The 26,917-nt window shown below is 39.9% G+C and overlaps 1 protein-coding gene across 3 annotated transcripts; it reads right to left on the bottom strand.

The window, feature by feature from the left end:
* pipox (pipecolic acid oxidase) lies at positions 1 to 26,267 on the bottom strand. Of its 3 annotated transcripts, XM_086215162.1 has the most exons (9): positions 26,165 to 26,243; positions 25,983 to 26,042; positions 24,131 to 24,279; positions 18,357 to 18,570; positions 13,128 to 13,310; positions 11,016 to 11,168; positions 8,676 to 8,825; positions 7,648 to 7,723; positions 1 to 2,745 (listed from the first exon to the last, which is right to left on the bottom strand). In XM_086215162.1, the coding sequence occupies exons 3-9, from the start codon at positions 24,193 to 24,195 to the stop codon at positions 2,615 to 2,617; spliced, it is 972 nt and encodes a 323-aa protein (XP_086071288.1). In that variant the 5' UTR covers positions 24,196 to 24,279; positions 25,983 to 26,042; positions 26,165 to 26,243; the 3' UTR covers positions 1 to 2,614. The 3 variants fall into 3 exon arrangements, with proteins under 3 accessions (XP_086071288.1, XP_086071286.1, XP_086071287.1); XM_086215160.1 differs by having other exon boundaries at positions 25,983 to 26,267; XM_086215161.1 differs by lacking the exons at positions 25,983 to 26,042; positions 26,165 to 26,243 and adding an exon at positions 25,579 to 25,593.
* Positions 26,268 to 26,917: the final 650 nt, after the last annotated feature.

The raw sequence follows: 26,917 nt of genomic DNA, 5'->3' as shown, positions 1-26,917 counted from the left end.
GTCAATTCATAAAAATTATGTCAGGGTGACCACAATACAGCCACTTCGAAGTGCATCATAATCAACATGTACATGTCCAGCTATGTTGAGACCATGAACTCATGATTCAAATGTCAACTTAAGGGTTTTTCCAAATCCCTATAATTTTTTTTTTTACTTTTTTGAGTGGTCACCGAATATTTTCACAATATTTCCAAAATGTCTAAATAGTTTTAGTTGTTTTTCAAAGAAACTACATTCATAAGGGCAAAGTGTTTCTAAATGAGCCATTGTTTGTTTTTGGCCTGACACAAAATAATCATAACATCATCTCTCCCTCCTGTACCTGTAGTCTTACTTTGGTGGCAGACCTGGCAAGTTTGAGAAATGAACAGTTTTCTTGCTAAGGAAACAACTTAATCAATGCTGAGCTCTTTCCCACCTGGAGAGTTTCCTCTGTCCTCAAGGTTCTTCTTTCCCAACTTTATAACTAAAGGCAGCGTTTAGATGTGCTGGTTAAATGTCCCATCATATTTACTTCTTTTAGGGAGATGAACTCAACCCCCTCAACCACTGAAAACAGCACATCGTCGGAAAAACATCCATTCCTCCATCCATTTTCAACTACTTATCCTGTTAGGGGTCGCGGGGGAACTGGAGCCTATCCCAGCTGCCTTTGGGTGAGAGGATACAGTCCATCACAGGGCCAACATAAACAGACAACCATTCACACTCACAGCCATGCCTGCGGTCAATTTAAGGTATCCAATCAGCCTCGTCCCCTCTTGCATGTCTTTGGACTGTGGGAGGAATCCAGAATACCTGGAGAGAACCCACGCAGGCACAGGGAGAACATGCAGACTCCACACAGAGAGATCCCGTGCTCGAGCTGGGACTTAAACCCAGAACCTTCTTGCTGTGAGGTGACAGTGCTGACCACTGCACTGCCCATTAGGGAAACAATAGTTCTTCAATGAAAAACACAATGACAAAATCACCTGGGCGGCATGGCTCAGGGGTAGAGTGGCTGTCTAGCAACCAAAGGGTCGCTGGTTCAATCCCCGACCCCAGTGACCGTGTCAAGTGTCCTTGAGCAAGACACTGAACCCATAATTGCTCCTGATGAGTAGGTTGGCACCTTGCATGGCAGCCTCCACCATCAGTGTGTGTGTGTGAATGGGTGAATGAGATGACACTGTAAAGCGCTTTAAGTACCGCTAAGGTAGAAAAGCGCTATATAAAATTGAGTCCATTTACCTGTGAACCATGAAACATGCCCATTCAGTCAGATTCATATCATCAATGAAGTTATGCTACTAAGCCTTTTGTGTAAATTTGTATTGGTCTCATTATGATGCAGTAATCATGTGCTGTGAGGAATCGCTGCAGATGTGAAAACATGCTGACCACCTACAGAAGCAGCAGCAATCCAACAGAGTTTTCTGAGTGAAGCAGACATGATGTTCATAATAATAGTTTTTACTGGAATGTTTTTGTTGTGAACCTTCGCATGCACATGTTGTTATGGACCCCCATGTATACACGAACCAGAGCGTGTGTGTGTGTTGTGCATTTACCCACAATGGGAAAATCCTTTAGCTGATAACCAGCTTGACCAGGCTGAGCATCAGCTACCAGCTCCTATTTGGCTTTTTCTATTTTGATTGTATTTGTGTCTGAATCAACAGCAAACAAGGAGTACATTTCAGTATAACCTGCAGGTGCCGTCAAATGCATTACAAAATGTACACAGTTCCACAAGTTACACTAGCTTCAGGTCAAATGATGGCCATATATAATATTGCAGTTATTTTGACTTTGGAGTGAATTTCTTTTCGTACAGACCTGTGCAATTATCTTCCCTCAGTGGCCCAGAAACCGCTAAAACAACTGTAAACGTATTATGTCTCTTTTTATTTTAACTGTACCAGAATTACAGTTACTTTTTTTGAAACATCCTGGATACCCAACGTTTGATTTTGTATTAAATTACTCCTCATGCCTGTAGCTTCTATACAACTTCCTTGTGCAGCCATTAAAATCACTTCCCGCAGACTAGGATCCAAGACACCTGCATTGGCATCACTCCTCAGACTGAGAAGTAATGGCAATGCAATAGAAAGTCAGTGTGTGTGATTGTGGCTGTTGTAGTTTTGTAAAGTCCGCTCACCTTAAGATATCTTGGATATGTTAAGTAGCTCTGTCATACAGACCCCTAGTTATGCGGGTAATTAGAGAATTACTATGTCATCCTTCTTTTCACTGACAGTGTCTTCATGGTCAGAAAATGCCATCAGGACGAATGTAGGAGGGGAGGTCAGGTTCTTTGATCCTGATTCTTGACCACAACTTGTGTTTGGGACTGTTAAGCTGAATATTTTCATGATATCAAATAAAAGGTATATTGATGTAACTCGTCCCACTTACTTTAAGAATGCTGTCTATAATTATAATTGTAACGCGAGTCTGCTTATGCACCTGTATACTGATGTAACTACAGTGAGTGGTTTAATTGTGGAATTCATATAGATTACAATACATGAAAACAAAATTATGATAATTTACTATGTGACTTTTTCTCAAGTCGCAACTAAACCCAGTCCAGACTTATCAATGATTTGCTGACTGCTAAGCTCTATAAAGATGATTTGGTGTTTTTCTGGAAGCGCCTAATACGGAAAGGTGCAAGGTCATAGGAGGGCACTTCTCCCAGGCTGAGTTCAGACAGAAGCTTGCCAATGATGGGTCCAAACTTGAAGCCATGACCTGGGGAGAGGATTCAATACAGTTAAGGCTGTAATAAAACCATTACAGTAATATACTTTGACACAGGTGTATATTTTTTCATGAAAATGTATCGAAAATGTTGCTATGACCTGTCATCTGTGATTTATATGGTTACATATTGTAGCCATATAAATCACAGATGACCGGTCATCAGGTGACGCTGATAAATGAATATCGTCCCATGTGCTGCACCATGCAGTGAAGCGAACCAATGAAGAGCATCTTCAGTTTAATTGTACCGCGTACAACAAAATGGCATGTGACCAAGCTTCCAGCAGGGGGCAGCTGCAATAAAGCCCCCCGGACCACCTCGAGGTATTTCAGGTAGACAGGGGGATCAACTCTGGAGCAGACACAGGGGCTTCGGCCCTCATGAGTAAATACATTAACAAAAATCAGCGCCGTTGTGATACCTGTCAATTAGCATCATTTTCTTTAGTCTCAAGGGACCAAATTTAGGGAGATTTGTACTTTTTCAGTGGGATGCTTTTTCATACTCAAACCTTGAAATGAGGAGAGAGTGGATACTTTCAAAATGCAGCACTCTTAGTTTCTGTTGCTAAGGTCTGAGAGGCAAATTTTAAATGTCAACAGGGCTGGAGGAATGCAGCAGATTGCCATCTGACAAAGGTCTCTGAGCTCCTGTGGATTCTGCCTGGCTTTGAAGCCATAAAAGCTTGGCTCTGACAGTTTGGCCACATGTATTTTCATCTCGCCAAAGAAGGAGAATGGAAAGCCTCAATAGATGGCCCACAGGGTGACTTTGTAGCCATGGCAACCCCCAGTACTTGCTTTAAAGCACTTGTGTCGGGCTTTGATGACAAATGGATGTTGTGATGGAGGGGGAGGAAGGGAACACATTTTGTCTTTATTATGGATAAGCCTTGTGAACTTCTGCCATACTGCTTCAGTTGAGCACATAAAGGACATAGAATGATGATGAGCACTGACAAGGCTACATGCACATTCTGTTTCTCCTAACTTTAAGTACACATCACATCAAAGCTGTAATTAATCAGAGCCGGGAACCTGATTTATTTTATTTTATCCCTGATGAAATAATTATACATAAAGCTTCACAGTGACTGCCTGGTTCAAAGGGAAATTACCCATTCAATTCTTTTATTGACTGAACAAGCAAATTCTTTACATAAAGAGTTTTGCACCATAAACCAAGCCAAACCAACAAGCAGATGAGATCATAAGATATTTGATCGTAAAAAGCGGTACAAAAAGGAAAACAGAGCTAAAGGGAAATATACACAGGTGTACATACTGTACTTATCTTAAGAACTTATGAACAGGTCAGAACATGTTATTGGAAATGATATTTCTGACCCAACTTTGTTTAAAATAACTACATTTAACTTTTGCTAGCTAACTTATCATTGTTTTAATCCATTAATCCATCCATCCATCCATCCATCCATCCATCCATCCATCCATCCATTTTCTTACGCTTATTCCTGTTAAGGGTCACGGGGGGGGGGGCTGGAGCCTATCCCAGCAGCTTCGGGCGAGAGGCAGGGTTCACCCTGCACAGGTCGCCAGTCCATCACAGGGCCAACAGATAGAGACAGACAACCATTCACATTCACAATCACACCTACGGTCAATTTAGAGTATCAATCAGCCTCGTCCCCTCTTGTATGCCTCACCATAAAGACAGTAAATTAAATCTGAAATGATCACAGGACCTTGCTGACATTGAGGAGTTTAGTGAACATCTCCGTGGTACTAGCCCCCCATCAGGAACATTGCTGATACACTTTAGCATTGTGGGTAGCGTACTATTAGATTTAGTAGTAGTGAAACTTAAAGCTTCTACAGGAGCAGATAACATCATTTACAACCTTGCTTGTGGTGAACGACCTCACATGTTACAAGATTATGGCTATAATCAGCTCCTCCATGGAAATCAACATTTTGGAACCCTACTGTTGAACTCTACTGCCTTACAAAGCAAACAAACCATAATCTCTACCTCTAGATTGCCAAAAGTAGTTTTAGATATAGATATATTATTCTATTGACCATAGGGCTACTTTATTTTACATTTTCTGGCCAATCAGTTTTTGAGCATCAAAATTAATTTAATTTTGCCTGCAAAGTGTGTGGATGAATCCTGTACCAACCTTCCTTTTGTGTTGTTGGTGGAAACAGACATTTTAGATCACTAAAATAACATTTTGGCCTACAGCCAGCAAAATTCCATCCATCTATAAGGTGGGTATTGAGTTGTCTTAGCAAGCACTCTGAGTTTAGCTGAAAGCAGGTGATTCAGAACTGGATCTTCCTGACAGATATAATTAGGTGAAGAACATGGTTGAAGCCAAAGAGAGAATGGTGCCAGGAGACACTGAAGTAACTGCAAGAGGAGAGGTGGGGCAGAGGATGCCCTCTGGGTGCCTGCGCCATGTTAATTAAAGAAAAACGTGAGCGTAGACCCAAAGAGCAAATTCTTTCACCTTTAACAATGGACAAGAACACCTCATTAAAAGTTAAAGATCTGTGTCATTGGCCTGCTAAACTCGGTGGACATTCTGCAGTGGGCAACACTGAGGGAGTACATGAGGTTCTAAAACTCTGCTGATAAATTATTTGCATTCTTAAGCTTTGAATTGACTTTGTGGCACCAAAACACTAGAGCGTAACTTTGGAAGTGGAGCTATAAAGAAAATATTATTTTAACACTTGAGGAAATTAGGCAGAAATCCCTGTTTGATAGCACAGTTAAATTATCTTTCTTGTATGCTTAGCTGCAAATAAATACAGATTAATGAGCAATCCAAAACATGAATTGCTATATAAATGCAAGCACTCCCAAACACTAGATTTGCATAAACCTAAATGCTAGCATAGCTCAAATTATTACATTTCTACATTTTCTATGGTCTTACTAGGATGTTCAGCCTGATTACAGTTGCCACAACCTTCGATAAAATTAGAATTGAGGCTGTTTCATCATGCCTAGAACTGTGAACTTGGATTCAATGCAGAGTTAAAACCTACTGTTGACCTCCAACAGAAGATTGCCACCTTTGGCAGAACCACTGCGACACTAAATGGATCAATTATCATGCCGCACAATATCTATCTTTACATTCAGAACAAGAACTGCAATATCTACTCTTGTCAAAGTCAATGTTTGTGTTTTGGAATGTTGTTTGTTGATTGCCTGGCTCCCTTGTCTGATAGTCAATCGTTTTTTGGGGTTAATACCTGAAATTAACTCTTTGATTTAAGTGTAACTTTTCAGTGCTTTTCTGTATAGAATAACATATGTCACTAAATATCAAACTCTTCAATTTCTAAGCTTTCATTTGTCATAAATCTTAGTTGTGGTGACATTGAGGTCATGTCCAATCTTACAGCCCCATTGGCTTTTGGTAAAGGGAACCCTTCATTCCCAGTAGCCTTATTTATAAGTGTATAGAAATGGTATTGGCATCAAGTCAATTTTAAGGGACATTCCAACATTAACAATGGTTTTCATGTCTAAATCATATGTACAAACAGATTTGATATACATTTTTTCATGGAGCATTTGCTTCTTAGGTGAAATTAATATTTAATGTGTAAAGTTTGATAAAAGTCAGATGGATAAATATGAGCACAGAGGGTAGGAGAACAGGAACACCTGATTCTGCAAAAATGATACACAAATATACAAATTAACACATATGATAATCCAGCACCATTTTGTGATTTTTCTTGCAATGGGCTGGAGGCACTTAGAGGAAGCTGTACATATGCTGCAGAGCACAGTACGACCTGCATCATGGCCAGTTTGTAGAGATTGCACTCTTTATCTAGTTAAGTCAATAAGGGTCCAAGTTGCACTGTAGTCTATGCAAAGGCAAATTGTTAAGGATAAAAAAATGAATTGCTTATTGGGTACAAATTGATTAACTGATGCTAAAGTAGAAATTTCTCCCGTTGGTGCATCAAAGTGTAGTCTGCACATGCTTTTGAAGGAAGAGACATTACACCATTAAAAAGACGTGTACACCAAAGTGTTTCATACAGTACATGCACACTCAACCCTCCCATGAATGTATTTGCACGAGGGGAGAGCACAACTAAACCAATCGGTCTGACATACTGCTGCAGGCGGAGTGTATGGTCAGTCATGATTTGTCTGTTTGTACATGACAAACCAATGTCTTTAGCCACACAACTTATTATGTTGTTAAGTACAACTAAACCTGGTGCTACTGTGTTCTTCCCTCTGTCCGTCAGCCTCTGTGATAAAACCATGCACTCAGTGCCCTCATAAATGTTCGAAATGAATTGTCTCAGCTGAAAGGCTGCTGGTTACTAGGCTACAGCCTCTACTTCTTGTCACTCTGATGCTGACAGACAAGTATAGCATGTCTACTCGCCCAAAATATAGACAAGAGTGCAGTTGGATAACTCATCTGAGACACATGGCTTGTCATTAACGATCCCTTTAATAGATTTCATCCATCCATCCATCCATTTTCTACCGCTTATTCTGTTAAATGTCATGGGGCTGGAGCCTATCCCAATAGCCTTCGGGCAAGAGGCAGGGTACACCCTGAATGGGTCGCCGCGCCAACACATATAGACAGAAAACCATTCACACTCACTGCCATGCCTACGGTCAATTTAGAGTATCCAATTAGCCTAGTCTCCTCTTCCATGTCTGTGGACTGTGGGAGGAAGCCTGAGCACCTGGAGAGAACCCACGCAGGCACAGGGAGAACATGCAGACTCCACACAGAAAGATCCCGTGCCCGAGCCAGGGCTCGAACCAGGAACCTTCTTGCTGTGAGGCAACAGTGCTAACAACTGCACCGCCGTGCCCCCCAAGATTTCATTCACTTAAACTAAAAATTATTTGTTGTGTGTTTCTACCTGAGAATCCTGCTCCAATCACAATATTGTTGTAGGCAGGGTGGCAATCCAGCACAAAATGGCGATCTGGTGTTAACTGTGAAAACAACAATAAAACATGAATTCTGAGTAGGCTGACAGATAAAAACCCCAAATGCAAACTGTCTGGTTTGAAAAATAGGTTAGGCGTGATAGACTTTGTTTGTGATCTCACAAAAAAACACATTTGGGCACATTTACTCTTGCTTCCTCTTCCTGGTAACAAGGAGATATGAGCAGTGAGCCGAGCAATTGCCGATTGACGATCACAAGGAGACACAGCTCCCTCCAATTTGAACTTAGTTGGTCAGGTCTTTGTGGAAAGTGTGTGTACAAATATCTCTAACAAAATACAATTATCTATCACATGGTAACATGACCTCAGACAGAGGCAGGACGTGTATCATTTTTTTAGGATTCACAACTAATATGAAAAAACATTTGCTGTTAAGAGAGAAATGAGCATGACTGTCAGGATTTTGGGGCACTGAACAAGGTCACAGGGATGATTTTTTTCCCTGTAGCTTCACTATGTCATCTTGGTAAAAGTGGCTTACTGAGTTGCTGCAGGGCAGAGCAGCTGCACAAGCCCCATCATCCCCATGCATGCACATGTATGCGCACACACACAAAACAGACCCTACCTCCTATAAGTACTATTGGAGGGCAGCTGTAAATTCATACCAGAAACTTTAACTCAACATTTTATATGAAAAAGGTAATTGTTAGAAAAAGCTCAACTATAGTTAATAGTGATGTCCTGGGTGCTTTAAAGAAATGCCTGTAGTATTTCTTCAAGGCTGAAAAAAGTTGAAGAAGAAAGTTGATTTAAGCACCACATTAAACGTAACGAAGTGAGGTGAGGTGGGTGCTACCTAAAATGGTTGTCTTCAGCATGAGGACATGCCTGGCAGGTCAAACATGGTGCAGTACATTCTGACTAACCCTAGAAATCATCAGATACTTTCATAAACCACGGGGACTTCCAGTCTTGGGTTGTCGATACTGACCGTGTACATGCAGCTTTCCACCACGGCAGGTTCGGGGATCAGGCCAGGGAAGCAGCGGGTAATGAAGCGCTTCAGGATGTCAATATCCGACCTGTCTGTCTGCTTGTCTCTCTGGTCTGGGTCTGTCTCACTGCCCATGTGATAGCATATCTAAACCCACACATTTGCAACAGTATTGTTATTGATACATGTCTGCCTGAGCTGGATGTTGAATACCTACAAGCAGTATAAGGCCAATGTACAGTATAATGTGAAGTATACTGTAAATATATTGTGGTGTCATTGTGTAAGGTTTTTCTATACATATACACTGTTATTATCAGCATTCATGACCAATAAATCAGTATAATCATGGAAATCCACAAACATCTATTTTATGTTTGTTACAATTTATTATGAATTTAGCTAATACTAACATAATTTTAGTTATTTAGAATATATATTAAGTCCTTCGATGACAAAAACAATATTATTGTTGTAATTATATACAGTTATGAAATTGCATATTCTATGTTAGTGAAAAAAGATGGTATTGATGGCTCTTTGCCTAGTTTATGGGAATATGTTTATGAGCTTAAATTCGGAAATCAGACTTAGACGTGAAGCTGGTAAAGCTACATGTACAGGGAAGTGTGAGGCAGGAAATTACACGTCTATCAGCCATTGTGTTTGTCTCCAAGTGGCAGCTTGAAAGGCAAATGACAAAAAGGGAAATAGGAGAGACTGCCATAAACACACTCCAAACTTTCAAAGGTGCTTTTATGTGCTGCTCCTGTCAGCCAGCTCTGACACATCCAGTGTCCCTCAGAGACTAGAGGCACAGCAAGGGGGCTGGGGGATTAGAAGAACAGCTGTTATGCTAGTTATAGTGTTAGCTGTTATGTTTTCTGCAGGATTATCTGCTCTAGATGATGTGAATGAATAGAAATATAACACAATTATTTTCTGGATTTAAGATTCAATTAATGTGGCTTTACATTTTTTTTGACTGTAAGATGAAATGTGTAGTCCCTTCATACTAGGTTCAAAACACAGGCATTTTAGAGATGGACTAATAATAGCATGTCATCAATTAAAGTACTTTTTCTCTTCTTTGTTCTATCAAACTACTGTAATTGATCAAACAAACAGTAGCTTCGGTGATGGAACAGCAGAATGAATAATGCTATGTGGCATCGCCATCTGTTCCCCCCACAAACACTACTATGCATGTGGTCTGCTATTAAGATGTGAGCTCCTGCTGGCCCACCACAGCGCCAAAAATAGAGACGTGCCATCAAATGACACCGAGCCCAGCTCAACGAATGAAGATGATGTGACAAATCACATTTCACAGTCGTCTTTACTCAATGTGTTTTTGCTCTAAAGTGGGAGGCTGTCTCTGTGGCAGTTATTATCATTCCTCCTCTCCTCAGTTTATAAATTACAAACAATATCTGTTTCAAACATTCAGACAGAAAATATCTGCATTTTTGTTCAAAATTTCTTTCCTCCCAGCAGCAAAGTACTGACACTCAAATTTAGTCATGTTTCATCAAAAGGCACCTTTTTTCCATGTACCAGAAATTAGTGGAAAAAATATTGTTAATAGTCAGATTTACTTCAATACTGATATTAATCTATGCTAATTGAAAGAAAATAGTTACTTAAAAGAATACTTCATACTTCAATGATAAAAAAATGAACTCAGTATTGACACTGAATCATACTGACTAAAGGAAACTAGTTATTAGTTACGATAAAAAAAAACATTATCATAATAAATTGAAGTCATCGTCCAACATTGAGCTACGGTTAATTGATAGAAAATAGTGTATTAGAAGTAAATCAAGAGGTGAAAAAAGGGGGGAAAAAATACAAAATTATGTTTTATAGTGCTTGATGCTAGAATTGTGATGTTAGCCAACATAAGTTGGTGTGAGTTAAAGTAAAGAATGTGATAGAGTCCAAACAATCGAGATGACAGCGACAAACTCTAAGATTGGATTCAATTCACCTTGAGTAAGTTTTATCAATGTCAAATTTCAAATTTGAGAATAATTATGTTGATTAATGACAACCGTAGTCAAAGATGATGGGCTTTGAGTAAAACTAATGCTTATGTTTGAAAGTGCTGTTAAACATTGCTTCTAGTAGAACAATGTTACAGTCAATCAGACAATGCTTCAGTGTGTGCATGAACCTTAATTTATTAAATGCACTGGCTCTATATTGAATAATGAAGCCAAACCATCAACTATACGACAATATTTGATATAATAACTGATCATTAAGACTATGTTATGTGGAACTGCTGGGAGTATGTGAGGGAGATAGACAGAATCCAGTAGTGTGATGTACCTTCATCAGGCCTGGGTAATCATCTGAAGGTAGGCCATAGATATGTTCTTTGGACTCCTCTCCCTCTGTCACTATGAAGCAGGGGAAACGTCTCTTCACGTTGTATGATCCAGGTTCTCTCTCTGCCCAGTAGCACACATTGATTTTGACCACCTAGACAGTGTGCAGTCATAAATGATAAATGGGAAAAAATATTTTGTTACAGTCCTCCTGTACATTTATATTTTAGGGTTGAACCACAGAGTCCAGGGAGACTGTCAAATGGGAATGAAACTGATCTTTAATTTCATATCTACATTTTAGATTAGATGAAAACTGAGCTACAAACAGTCAGTCAAAGAAATCAACACAATCAACATGCTTATGGGCGGCATAGCTCAGGGGTAGAGTGGCCGTCTAGCAACCAAAGGATCGCTGGTTCGATCCTTGACCCTGGTGATGGTCATGGTGCAAGATACTGGACCCATAATTGCTGCTGATGAGTAGGTTGGTGCCTTGCATGGCAGCCTCCACCATCAGTGTGTGAGTGTGTTTGTGTTTGAGTGAATGAGATGACACTGTAAAGTGCTTTGAGTACCGCTAAGGTAGAAAAGCGCTATATAAAATTGAGTCCATTTTACATGTACAATTACAAGTTTTTTCAAGATGTTAGAGGACAGGACAATCATGACAATCTTTAAGTTAAGTTGATATTTTGGGGAGATGTTGATGCATGAGTCCTTGTGAGTGGATTCTTGTACAACTGATCCGCTTCACATTGATTGTCAGTAAGAAGCACTAAAACTAAAAGGCCAGACATTAACAGCTGGGTGTCAATTCTTAAACCCAGTCACGGAATCTGACTAAGCTAACATGCAAATCCTCCTGTACTCTATTGTCCTCTTCCAGTAAAAGTGCAATTACAAAAGTAGCTTGTCGATTTTGAGATGAAAATCAAGCCAGGTTAAGTTTTGTTAGGTTTATCGTCCCAATAGGGGACATTTGAAATTAAGATTTAATGAAATGTACACATGCTTTTACAAATTAAATCCATCTGAGGGCGGCAATAATAAGGACACATCGGGAGCATTCAGTGTAATGAACTAACCGGCTGTGCACTCATTCCCAAGAACCATAAAAATTCACAGCAGCACTCTGGCAAGCCAATGAGCTCCAAGCCTGCACTTCTCTACCAGTTCACTCAGGCATGGTATTCCCCTGGTCCCCCAGCCCGCTACTAGCCTGAATAATGCAATTCCAATATCACCTCCAATTCTCCACTCTTAACAACTGTCTGCTTTGTTTCCTCATCACCTTCTCTTTTCAGGCTCTGTGGCATAATGCAGGATGGAGGAAACTCTGCTGACTAAGGCCTCTCAGCTGTTTAAATATGGAGGACGACTGCTTTGGGTTATGGTTAAAGGTGAGAGAAACATCTCCACGTTTGTGTCGATCTGATGGAGAAGCTTGATTACAGTGCAAACAAGTATAAATGATATTAAGTCTCCATATTTCAAAAATTACACCAAAGAGGTATCAGCTAAATTTATGGTTTATGAGGGTCTTTTATAAGGACTATATACACACACATATATATATACATACACATACTATATACACACACACATATATATATACATACACATACTATATACACACACATATATATACATACACATACATATATATGTATATATGTGTGTATATATGTATATATACACATATATATACACATATATATGTATATATACATATATATACATATATACATACATATATATATATATATACATATATATATACATATACATATATATATATATATACACACACACACACACACACACACACACACACACACACACACACACACACACACACACACACACACACACATACACAATTGGAAACAAGAGACCTGAATAAATCAAAATCATGTTCTTGGTCAGATGTTTTCCATACAAATTTTGTGTCCAGCGTTCATTCACAATCATTTTGTGAACTATCATTTGGGTTTTCAGGATAATAAGCCGATTGAACTACTTTCACAGCTGGTGGTACATACAAATCTCCCTCTCTTTTATTTTAACAAACTTTTCCCATTGGGTCTTAGTACATCTTCTAGGTGAGTACCTCTAGTGGAAGCTGTAGGCTCGTGTGGGCCAGCAGTTGGTTTGCCCAGGGTCCCGCTGTGATCACCAAACTCTTGGCTCGATGAACACCAGAGGACGTGGAAACTGTAACGACAGCACCTGGCTTGATGTCTGTTACCTTCTCTTTGTCTCGGATGATGCCACCCAGCTTCTGAAACTCGTACTGGTAAATAAGAAAGAAGGATATGTTAGTGAGCATTCAGCACAAGCAATACCTGTGATAAGACTATTCTCTGAAAATTTTAATTTCTCAGGTGATAAATCCAACATATTCTCTAAATTTAATTAAATTATGTTTATAGTATATATCCCAAAAACACAAATCAGAAATTGCCCCACAGGTTTTACAATATGTACATTACAGTGAAAACTCCATCTATCCATTCAACCTGTTAAGGTTCGCAGCGGGTCTGAAGCCTATCCCAGCAGCTTTTGGGTGTGAGGCAGGGTTCACCCTGGACGGGTCACCAGTCCATCGCAGGGCCAACACATAGAGACAGACAACCATTCACACTCACAGTCACACCTACAGTCAATTTAGAGTATCAATCAGCCTCGTCCCCTCTTGATGTCTTTGGACGGTGGGAGGAAGCTGGAGTACCAGAGAGAACCCACACAGGAACAGGGAGAACATGGAGACTCCACACAGAAAGATCCCGTGCCTGAGCCGGGACTCGAACCCGCAACCTTCTTGCTGTGAGGCGCCTCACAATGAAAACTATAAAATTAAAAAAATTTGACAAGAATATAATTTTTTTTTTTAATCTCAATATTCAAATAGCATATATTAAAATAATGAAATGTTTCTCTTGAATTGGTATATACCTATCAAAATCATCAGGTGAAGTGTGATGTTTTTAAAAACAATAAGACTTTCAAAGAGCAACAGAAAATTCAGTATATGTACAATGAGATCCTTTCAGTCAAATATAAAAAGTATGCTAATGCTGTTTATGTTTCACAGAAACACAGTCTCTATATAATAGTCTTTATCTGGGATTTAGAGGGCAAGTGAACTAACATAAGTGGCAACTTGTTCCTTCAGAATTTTTTGTTTGATTAAATACATTATTTTTGATTTAATGAAATCTTGTGCAATCGTAAAAGCAACAGGAAACTGTTGGGGCACAATGTGATTGAAATACAGTCATCTTGTGAATGACACATGTCTGTGTATCGCCACAGCTACTGTTATCTGTTCAACACATGCTTCCATGCAAATATAGTACAAAATAATTACAATAGAGAGAGTAAGACTTTTATTCAAAATGTTTATACTCTAAAGAATTGGAAGTAATAAGTACTACATTTGTAAATGAATAAATTAATAAACACGTGAATGAATTCAGATGTAACAGCTTGAACTAAGTAACACTGTAGAATTATTCCCCTGACTAACTACCTTGGTAATTAAGCTTCATGTAAGGCAGATACATTTTGGCAAACAGCCTTTTTTATTCAAATGTCAATAAATTAAACAAGCATCCGCACATGGCTTCAGTGTGAGGTAACTGCCTCAGCAATAACAATAGCTTGCTGCGGGGGAAGCAGAAACGAAGAGATGCTACCAGAGCTGCAATGTAGAAAATAGTTTTGATTGCAATTTTGTCAGGAATAAAAAAGATTGGTGATGAGGTGTAAAGGTGGGGCCCTGAACTGACATGTGCCTGTGTGAAGGTCAAACATAAACAACATAGGGCAGCTGTTTTGATTTGTGATATTCAGAGCTTAAACCCATGAGGGTGTTTCAGAACAGAATGTCAACTGGAAATGATACAAGGACTTACACGGATGCTTTGTACTTGATCAAGAATGCTGGTCTGTGATAATCAAATTGCTTAGGTCTTCCAAAAGGGCTGGCCCACAAGAACACTAACATCGGGTGATTTTCACCCACACAATTCTTGTCATGTCATTTTATAGGGTCCTCCGTGGTACCTTTTTTGCATTTTATGTACAAACATTGCATGCTTGGAAATTGAAGATGAGTACTTCGGTTTGGCATACAGGGTTGTTCCTTCATATATTTTGATGAAAACTGTATTTTATCAGGAATACTGTATCAGATAAAATGTACCCAACATTAGTCATGTTCCTAATTTTAACGTTAGTGTCCTAGGGTAAAGACAGCAGAGGGAGATGATATTAAAATAAAAGCTGAGAAAATGTAATGCAGAAAGTCTATTATGATGTGTAAGAAGACATAACATTAAGGATAGGAGGCTGTTACAGCCACGCCATGAAAATGCACAAACATCTGCTATGCATTGAGCTTTTATGTTGAACTACCTGCTGCTTCAGTACCAGAGTGCAACAATCTGTCCAGTCAGAGTTGACATCATGAGATGGCTGGAGTAACTTCGCCAAGACCAGGCACAAGGTCTTAATCACAGCTTCCCAAATCTTACCATTATGATGTGGGTATGGATGATGCTGTCAGTGTCATGTTTTGTTTTTGTTTTTTTAATGTTCCAGAGTCTTTAATACTATCAAACCTATTGGAGGAGAAGCTGCACAGCTACTATCTATCCAAATTTATGCAGCCGATGCAATAGGCAATATAGGCCAAAGGAAATGTTGTCTGTCCTCTTCACTCTGTACATCTCAGATTTCCAGAACAACCTTGAATCCTGGCGCCTATAGACATTCTCTGATGACTCGGCAGTGTTGGGGTGTGTTATGGTAGGCACAGGCAGGAGTCAGAGGATCTAGAGACTAACTTTGAGGTTGAGTGCATCAGGAATCATTGGCTCCTAAATATTAATGAAACCAATAAGTATTTTGGAACCATGTGCAGTATTTGTGTGTAAACAACCAATGCTATATACAATACAGGAATGACCATATTATGAGGAAGCTCGGATCAGTTTTGTGGATCTGCTTTGAATCTGTTATATTTACACTGATACTATATACAATTGCTGTAATAATTTCCCTCAAAAGAATCTCTCTATTTGTCCCTCTGTCCATCTGTGCAAGTGCCACCTTCTTGAAAGAACACAGCTTTGTTTTGTGCTTGACCTGGCAGCCATGGACCAGTCCGTTCTCCTTCACTGACTTCTTTCAGTGCTGACTGAGTCCAGTAATGGGAAGTTACAGCTGAATATATTCCTGGGGTGAGCTATTATTGGATGAAAATAATGGGCAGGAAATGTGCTCAGGTAGGCCATTCTTTGTATTTTTCAGCCCTGATACCTGACCAGGTTTTTACAGGATCAAATCGGAAAATGTTTGCATCTTTAATTTTTTTATTATTTCCATATATGTTGATGCCGTTTTGTTCTCTGCAGTTGAATTCAGAGGGACAGTTTTTATGGGAAACAACCTTCTGACAAATGTTAAAGTCAGTTTATGTTGTACTAGAAACAGCATACTGTTATATTCCTTTCAGACATTTCAAAAAGACTTGAGAGGGATTTAAACATGTATTTTCACCCTTAAAACCCTTGTGCTGGACCGTTTTTAACTGGAACTTGTAATGTGCAGTGATATTGCTTAAAAATACTTGTATGGGACATATATTTTTGAAACAAAAGCAGACAGGTTTTAACAAACCAACATTTTAGTTTAGTCAGACGAACTTGATCTGAAATCCGTAATGAAACTTTCAGGACAGTTGTAATGCTGCTAATAAACTTTTATTTAAAAAACTGGTAAACTGAGTGTGCATATTTGCAACCAGTGGGGCTGTATCCAACTCAAACTATTTGGTTCAGCAAAAAAAAGTTAATCTCTGGTCTTCATGAGACACACAATTCCATCCATCCATCCATTTTCTACCGCTTATTCTGTTAAGGGTCACGGGGGGGCTGAGGCCTATCCCATCTACCTTCGTGTTAGAGGCGGCGTTCAGCCTGGATGGGTGACCAGTCCATCGCAGGGCCAACACATATAGACAGACAACCATTTGCTATCACAGCCACACCTACAGTCAGTTTGGAGTAACTGATTAACCTAGTTACCTCTTGTATGTCTTTGGACTGTGGGGGGGTTAGGGTTAGGGTTAGCCAGACTACGTGGAGAGAAACCGAGCTGGGGCTCGAACCCTGAACCTTCTTGCTGTGAGGTGACAGTGCTAATCACTGCACCACCATGCCACCAAAATAATTCTATGAAAACCCCTTTTTGGAAGAAGTTCTTCAAGGATTTTTTTCAATGTAAAGGATGCCATGTACTATTTCTCTCTGTTTGCTAAGACAGCAGCAACATTGTTTTATGAATAAATAGAGAAACAGACACTTAATGCACACATCATTTTTGAAGCAGACCTGCAGCTGTTTTATAGATACCTGATACAAGGACACAGCAGAAAAATGGAGCGAGAGATACTTATGTTATCTGTGGCCCCAGTGATCGGATTGCAATTGGATAGCACTAGGATCACATGAAAGTACAAGTGTAAATGGACCCAAGATGCACTGAGGACATATTGTGATCTGACCACCTTCAGAGGTGATCAGGGACACATTCTGATCTGACTGCTTTGAATAAAATGTAAATGCAAATGCATCTTAAATCTGCATTCAACAACTCGATAGGCATAAATATGTCATTTAAAGGCAGCAATATCTGCACAGTTAAAAGGTAACAAAGAAAAAAAAGCCAAACTTGCAATTTATTTAGGTAATTAGTGTTCATAGGGAATCTAAAACAAGTGGATATGTCTAATGTGAATATCTGACATTCTGAATCAAAGTTAGTAGCCAAATAAAAACTCAATGAACAGTCACTGCTTTGGCTGAATATTTTCAGTTTTGACAGTTGTAGGGACTTGGAAACATGCTTCATCCACCATGTACTGCATTTGCCCATTCCAGTAAAATCTGTGAGCCTGTGATCAACCACTGCATATTGGGGGCAAATTTAAAAATTGAATCATATAGAAATTTTGAAAGATACATAATAAACAGTGATCTTTTGCCATGTTATTAATCTTTCTTGTTTAGCTACTGTCTTGTTCAGTGAAAATACTCCAAATTCACCTTCTGAGGAGCCTGATGTTTGATGTTTTCCTACCGTCAAGATTGAAATGATGGCTGATCATAACATAAAATATTAGACTTTTAATAATGAGAAACACTGCCCGCCATTCATGTGAAATTTTGTTATAATAACTGTGTGAATTCAAGAATTACAGGTCAGCCTGAAAACATCATACCTCAAGCCAAGCTATCCTGTTCATGAAATGTCTGATACCAGAGCGGCCCACCTGTACAGTCTTGAGCACCCGGTCTGCATACAACACACCAGCATTTATCTCCACCAGCGCTCCATCCCCATCAGCCAGTTTGACATTAGGTATATGCTGGTTGAAGTTGTCACGGGTCAGAGCCAGCATGGGAGTGTTGCTTTTCAGGAGGGTGTTCTTAAACAAGTGGTAGCTTTGACTGTTCTCCGGTCCCATCACCAGCAGTCCTGTTTGTCTGGGAGGGAAAAGCAAGAGATTTGCTTAAGGGTCTGCAGTCTAGTGTTGATTTGATATACAGAGGAGATGCTAGCTGGAAAATATAGACACCTGAAATGTTATTCAAATCTCACTGATCAGACAACTTCTGTACACAACTATAGTATGCACAGTAGATCAAATTTCAATTAAACGGATGAAATTTTTGCCCACCAGGACTTCTCTCAGACCTTGTTTTCCTAAAAAAAAAAAATCTTATTAGCATATTGTGATACACATGTAACTGCATAGAGATAATAGAACAAGAGTGCAATGCAAAGATGCCAAGATAAAAAGAAGAAATAATCATATATTCTGATGTTACAGTATGTATACCAAAAGTGTCATTTTATCTCCGCTGTAGCCATTTCAGCACTGCCTTTGCTCTTTTCACCCACAATTATGACACTGATTAACTAAATAAGCTGACGGAGGACATCCAGAGCTAACGTCAAGGTCGAGGACAATGCTGCACTGCAGACCCAGGGTGATGACAGCACAAGCAGTTATGTAATAGTCAGGTGCAGGTCATGAAAAGAGTGGGACAAGGAGGGACAGTTGACAGCTTTACAAACCACATATTACAATTCTGTTTGTTTTACTTACATTAGCTAACTGCATCACTGTGCCCCCCCCCCCCCCCCCCGCCGTCATTGTGACAAACAATAGCGCTAAAAGTACAGTTTCACCAACATTCCAACATGACTGATACAATAAACAATGATGGCTCAGTAAATGGTTGTCAAAAAGTTGTTGGCCTAACCCCCACTTTTGATTCTTAAAGCACAAGTAATCCCTATCACAGCCTTCAGACCTGAGGAACTTCAGACAGCAGAGTTTCTGTTGAGAGGATAATACTTTGGTCAGAAATATGTTTACTTGGATGCTCCTGCCGTTCTACAAACTTAGAAAAGACAAGCTATATCTTCCTGTCATGTTACAGCCTTGATAGGTATCTTTTAATATAAGTCCAAAAAGCTATGCCCTTAATTTCTTTTTCATTTTTTGTGGTATTGAAGATTTTTCAAAGTCTTAGAGATCTGAGTATTGCAGCAACATTGATACATACCGCCAAGGATGAATGGCTGTGTGTGCTTGAATTGACATATTATGGTTCAGCCCAATAATTTGTCACTACTGCTTTAAGTGCCAGCCTCTCCACACTTACTGGGCCGCTGCTGAGACAGATGGCCAGTGGCACCAGGACTAGTTTGTGTTCAGCTCTCTCATGTATGGGCATATAGATAAAGAGGAAGTGAACGTAACACCTCTTGAAGCAGAATGTTTATATTAACTCAGAGAAGAATACAACCACACACAAGGTGCATAGATTTAGTGAAGCATTTGAAGGTTTACTTTAGGTACCGTCAAATTAGCTGTGAGTGTCCCGCCTCCTCCTCATCCTCCTCACCCTCCCGCTGGCTGGTACTCACATTCCCCCACACTGACCTGACCTGTGCATGCTTACGTCATCACAGAGTCGTACATTAGAGCCTGACTTTTGGTCAGAATTTCTGCATTATTATGCTTTATGGAGCTGCAGTAGAGAGATGGCTGTAATACTGCAGGGGAAATAGGATGGGAGTGAGAAGGCATTCCCGTGTCAGGCTCTACTGTGATCACTGTAACATATACTGAGGTGACATACCTGGGGGACAGGTACTTGAACATGGTATGGATTGCCCAGTGTGAGTAGACCCTCAATATGGTTAAATTAAGAGTACTTGATGCATTGCTATGTCCTGTGTGACTTTCATACTTGAACTGTACATATCATGGGAATATTATCACCTTTGTCAAGAGTGGAAATGTGAGGTTGACTCAAGTCAATTTTAGCTTGTATAGCATCACAATAAAAGAGATGAAATGACACTTTACAAGTAGCACAGGTGTAGACCCACACTCAAAATTCATTTAGTTAGAAAAGGCTTCCCATTGAGCAAGCACATTTGGGACAGTGGATTAAAAAAACTCCTTTTGACAGAAAAACATTGAGCAGACCCAGGCACCATGGGGCGGCCATCTGCTTTGACCGTTTGGGGTGAAAGAGAACAGGAAAGAGCTGGAGAGAGACGGAAAGGGTGAGAGATTACCAAACTGACAGACGATGGCTAAGAGGGAGCATACCTCGTCATCTTACACCAAAAGGTCAAGGCGCCCTAGTAAGCCAAAACAAATTTGCAATTTTTCTGACAGATATGTGATTGCAATTTGATTTGTATTTATTTTTTCCTCCAAACTTCAGTTCAATAACAGTTTAAAACATGATGAAGCATTAACTCATGGAACTAGCATGTTTATATCTCCTCTATATTCCAATACAAGGATTAAACATTAAGACTAGAAGCAAGAAAAGATCACTTTCTTTGTTAAAGTAATAACAATAGCAAAAAGTTAAAAATATAAACAGGGAGAAGGTGGAAACACATTGAAAATTATTAAAAAAAAAAACAAATCAGATGTGATCCATCTTGAATATCACAACATGACAGGTTTTGATCTGTGATGCCAGGTGAGCTAGGTACTTCAGCCTGATTTATCCACCATTTTACAGCCAAAAACAATCATTGTTAAAGAGAAACAGTGAAGGGAACTATTGCCAGGTAGCCCTCCCATGATCAGAATGTTCATGAAAATTTTAATCGCGTGAATAACTTCCACGTGTTCTTGCAAATGAAGCAAAATGAGCATATGGTTGATACAGTGATAAGATAATGACAGAAGACAGTTTATCTGTAATCCATATATGTGTGCATGTGTAAATGTGAGTGTTTATGTGAGCAAAGGGTTTTTTTGTGAATAGGACTGACCACTAAAATTTACCAAGTTAATCTTTGAGTCCAAGTGAACATGGGAACCAAAACCACAAACTATAATTAAGCACACATCAACACATATTCCCCTGATATCTATTACAGTAACACACACTTTCATTATGAGATACACACAAGCAGTTGGTAGAACCTATTAATAATTAAAAACGCTACTGATAAAAGGACTGTTTTGAACTGTGACGTCTTGAAGGAAATTACACCAAAAGCTGACTGGCAACCACTAAAGCATGTATGGCAAGAACATAATAAGACAATGGCCCCTCTGAGGGTGAAACAGCTGGCCTTTTTATGACAAATTAATGTTTGTAGTATATGAGCTCACAGATGGACCCCGTACTGCACTCCAGAGTTCAAGTGCACGATCCCTGAGTTCAGCACACGGGATGGGTCAGGTAAAATCACTGCTGAGTAGTGGACTGCTCAAATGCATCTAGGGGAGTGAGGGACGGTGTTGTCATGATCCCTTGGTCAGATGTGGGGGAGGAGGTCCTTCAGTAGATTTTTTTCAGGCCTCTTTACTTTGCGTAAGTATTTATTCTGTGGACACACTTTTATGTTTCCTACATACCATTACATTTTAACACAAATATATGTTCCTTACTTTAAAAACAGACTTGATACGTTGGTATGCACGACAGAACAGAAACTACAAAACATAACCAGAGCTAAAGTCAAGAACTTTGTTTAAGGGCACATGACATTTTCACTCGTTTGTCACTTGCCAAAAACATATAAAAGGAGGAAGGAGAAGACACCCAACAAATGCTAAAATTTAAAGAAGACACCCACCATATTCACAACAACTGTGGAGAGGTAGTGTATATTGTAGAAAAGAATAAATAGAGCTTCAACAATAACAAGCTTCGTGGGGATGAAGGTCATGATTTCATCCCCATTAACAGGACCGCTCCTGTAATAAAATCTATACGGACGTTTGTATCATGCACCCTGATGAAGACGAAGCAGACATTTGTTGGTTTTAACATGCACCATGTAGATCGAAGCGAAGTAAAATCTGGTCAACTGGACGTAAGTTTATCTTGAAGACGTTTCACCTCTCATCCGAGAGGCTTCTTCAGTTCTAGTGAAGAGTGTGGAAACTCCAGCTTATAAACCTATGTGGGAGTGGTCAGTGCTATTGTGGTGGAAACGACCCTCCCGAGACTCACCTGGCCTCTCCAAACGACAGTCGTTGTGCGGTCTTTGGGGAAGCTTTGAAAGCTTCCCCAAAGAGTTCAGCTGAAAGACCCATGTGGAACGGCTGATGCCAGCACAGCCCATTAGCATCTGAGTGGTCGGTGAAACCCCCTAACGACCACCCCTGAAACTCCCTGACACCGCACAACGACTGTCGTTTGGAGAGGCCAGGTGAGTCTCGGGAGGGTCGTTTCCACCACAATAGCACTGACCACTCCCACATAGGTTTATAAGCTGGAGTTTCCACACTCTTCACTAGAACTGAAGAAGCCTCTCGGATGAGAGGTGAAACGTCTTCAAGATAAACTTACGTCCAGTTGACCAGATTTTACTTCGCTTCGATCTATGATGACCTGGATGAATGAGAACCTACACAGACATGCACCATGTACCAACAAAGGATTTTCATCATACCAGAGTAATTCCAAACCCTCCCTGACTGCCATCAACACATGAAAGTCATGTGTCTTCAAAGTGTGCTTGACAGTCCCTGGGTTTTACCTTTTTATTTATTACAACTGAAACTGTAGAACCAGAGGAGAGTTCTCAGGTACATTCCAGCAGCTGTGACCAGAGTTAAGTTACTGAGAGCTAAAGTAAGAGGTTTTAGTCCATAGGCTCGAATTCAGTAATCTGCCTGATAGATTGACTGACCCACCCTTTGCCAGCAGTGTTTTCAGTGACATCTGTCAGCGTCCATAAGGCACAGCTAACCCCAGCGAAAGGCTTCAGCCATTAATCAGAAAATTTTATGACTGCATCCTCATGTGCTTTACGAGTGCATGACAGAGGACGGAAAAGGCATGTGAGTGTATGTGCCACATCTGTCACAGCAACTACTTGATGGTGTGTCAGTGGACAAAGTAAAAAGGTTGGTAGAGTTCAGCTTTGTGCCAACTCATTCACCTGTCCCAGAAGGACAGAGGCAGGAAGAGACATTGCCAAAAGAGAGTCCATCTGGACATTCATTCCTCAGTGTTATGTTGACATTTGTTACCAGCTCAAGGGCACACGTGGCCTAAAGGTGTGGATCCATCAGTCATGTGCTTGTGGACAGATGCAATTGGGACAGGGAGGGGTACACTGTTTCTAGGCAATAGAATGTGGATGTGGCTTGGTGTAATGAAATAATCCCCTCAGATGTGCGTAATAGATCAATGTGCTTTTGCTCTGACAAAACACAGGAATCTTAAAGGGTAATAGCAGTTTCCTGCCGCAGTTATATTTATAAACAGACAAACTCTTCCTCGCTCTGTGAATGAAAATCCAAGGTTTGGCAAGATGAAAACACCCGCTGTTCCACAGTCAAAGGCGTGGAAGCTGTCTGTGGTTGTTTCAGCGATGCTGGAGGTAATGAGAAAGTCATGCGTTTATGTCTCCTGTAGATTGAGTTGCTGCTTGTGTGTGCACGTAGCACCTTGAATGTGACAAATCTGTACTCTGCCAAAGCTTTTGTTATGTTCTATTTAATGGCTTTTCTCTCTCTCTGTGTTTCTGCTGACTGCTCACCTGTACAGTTTGACACCAGACTCCCTCTCCAGCTGCGCCCACAGGTCGTAGCACTCCCCCAACATTTGGGCATAGAATTCATGGTCGTAGGCCTTGCGGATGATGCGGGTCTGGCCATGGGAGCTTCCTCGTGTGTGAGGCAGAACAAACTAAAAGGAAATAAATGCGACATATTTGTGGCTTTCTAATAGTCAACAGTCTTTGTAATAACAATAATAAAATACAACTTTATAAAAGTAATGTTTATATCATAATCCAGTCTCGCTGACAAGATCAGAAATCCAGCTGATTGTGTCAGGGATTTTTTTTTAAGGAAGTGCAGAAGAAGGGTTGTGATAGTTTCAATTCACAATACATACTAAAAATTTAAACACAGTCCAAATATACACTACAAAAACAATAATACATACACATATAAACACTAATACACTGGCACACAGAAAGTTCCATTTTCAGGTCTTTTTGAAAATTTCAGTAAATGCTGTGGCAATATGTATCACATGATTAGTATCACACGATATTGTGATAAAATGGGATTGTGACCCATGTATCATGATACCTCGCCAACACCCAGGCTATGACAGTACACTCCCAACCACCACATCAGCACACTAAAGTCTCTAAACAATGTAATTGCTCAATATCTTATTCCAAAATCCTTGACTGCTGCAGCCTCCAGTCTCCCCAGAAGAGTCTCGTCCAGATGTTGCCGACTGATTGCGAGGATTCACTCCCATTCATTCATAAGAACAACAGTGTGCTCCAACACTTATTTGCCAAAGACTGTAAATGATCTATTTGTCATTTAACCTGTGTTATAAGAGCAGACGTCACAGCAGCTGAAGTTACATAAAGAAATCATTCACACCAGTTTACAACAGAGACAAGGAAAAAGGGCAGCTGATTAATTTGTTATCCTGCTTGTTGTGTGGCTGTCCAACTGAGAATGTCCCAGTTCCACACATCACAAGCGCACATTCACTTTGTATATGTGGCAGTGTGAATACAAGAATGTGCACAAAAATCAAATCTTACTTCATAATAATTCTCTGAATTGTGAATTGTTTTGCGGAGTAGGGCCCATAAAAGAGAGCATTTAAAAATAAAAGGGAAAACATTCATTCATTCATTCTTTTGAAAAAACAAAAAACAAAAAACAAAACTCCGGACCTGAAATTGTACGACTATGCAAGCTATGTCTCTTTGCCCTGCTCCGGCTTGTTTGTATCCACAATCTTAATTTTTCAGTTGCTACACCGAATTGTTGACCAAATTTTTTTACTTAGTTCATTATGAATCCAAAATTCCCTTATTCTTCTTCCCAACATTGGGAAGAAGAATGGACATGCCATCACTCTGGTAAAGTGCTGCCCCACCTAATGTGGCCAGTGAAATATAAGACACCGGCTTCCTTACATAAACTGTTAATTATAATTTTAAAGCCACACCTGCATTCTTGGTCCATATTGAGGCCCTGTTTGAGAGAAAATCTGAATTACAAATTTAAATGCACTCTTCAGTTTAAATCATGCTTCCATGGTACAGTTTCTACATACAGTATTGCTTATGATGTCGCTACTTACTCATTCATACGCAACAAAGCTGAAGCCAATTTCAAGTCAGTAAAAATACAGTTGATTGCCAACTATTTTGATCATATATTAAGTATTTAATGGTTCTAGACTGAGGATATGGTGCTTTCATTTATAATAGGAAATCAAGCTTTGGCTTGAACTGTTGGATGAACACAAGAAAAATTTTGGAGTGGTTTCTGTATAACAACTGCAACACTAGCCCTGATTTGTTTTTCAATGTAGGTATGCATAAGTGTTAAACTTGATCTTGAACACACCTGCTCCAGCAGAAGAGTCCTCTTGTTCTTTTTAACCAGCTGATAGGCGGTGAAGGAGCCCTGGACACCGGCCCCGATTACTATGCAGTCATAGTCCTCTGAACTCGACATGTTCACTATGTTTAGCACTCACAGACACACGTAACACTCTGGGTCAAAGCACTTGCTTTTAATATACTTACACACTCAGCTATTCAACAGTGGAGGAGGAAGGGGAGGAGGATGAGAAAAGTACTTTCCTACCCCGAACTGAAACTAGCAGAGTCGAAGCGCAAGACACGTGCCCAGGAGTTGGAGTGAGTGACGTTGGTGCATGTACCTGACAGTCCAAATTCAGGGCAGGCGAGTATCCTCATGTACACGCCTACTTTTACATAATACCTTCTATCTTTGGGGCTCTGGTCACAGAGGCGTAAAAAAATATTTTCTTTCAGTTAACTTTCAACTCTCTTTGAGCAGCCCGCCCAACTTCTCTCTTACCTGTTTTGAGTTTAGTTTAATTACATGTTGAATAAGGCGATTTATTCTCCAGCAGTTCCTTCAGTGTTCCTGCAGCAGCTTTTTTTCTTCCCTTTTTTTCTAAAAGTGACACGCACATTCAATGGATCGTTATTGTTCAAGGAGCTCAAATCAGGTGGTATGTAATGGGAGAGTCAACACCACGGCAAGAACTCAGTAAGCAAAAAATTCTTAATAAACAAAAGCCCTCAGGGCATGTCCATGCCCCTCAGGCCATGTCAAAGACACACAAAAATATTCTTCAAATACAATAATCCTGGACCCAGAGGCTTTAAAGTTCCTCACAACACTTGTGAATTTTGGACCAGTATCAGCTTCCAAAATATAACATGCTTGTAAGACTGTCTCTTAAAATTAATTTTTTATTGATCTCAGAAATATTGTACTTTCACCAATGAATGTGAAAAAAGGAAGCA

The sequence above is a fragment of the Aulostomus chinensis genome, chromosome 10 (genome assembly GCF_037954235.1).
Source record: "Aulostomus chinensis isolate RoL2024-O1b breed Wild chromosome 10, RoL_Achi_v1.0, whole genome shotgun sequence".
Classification (NCBI taxonomy): domain Eukaryota; kingdom Metazoa; phylum Chordata; class Actinopteri; order Syngnathiformes; family Aulostomidae; genus Aulostomus; species Aulostomus chinensis.
The sequence above is the reverse complement of the archived record's forward strand: the minus strand, read 5'-3'. Positions and strand labels throughout refer to the sequence as shown.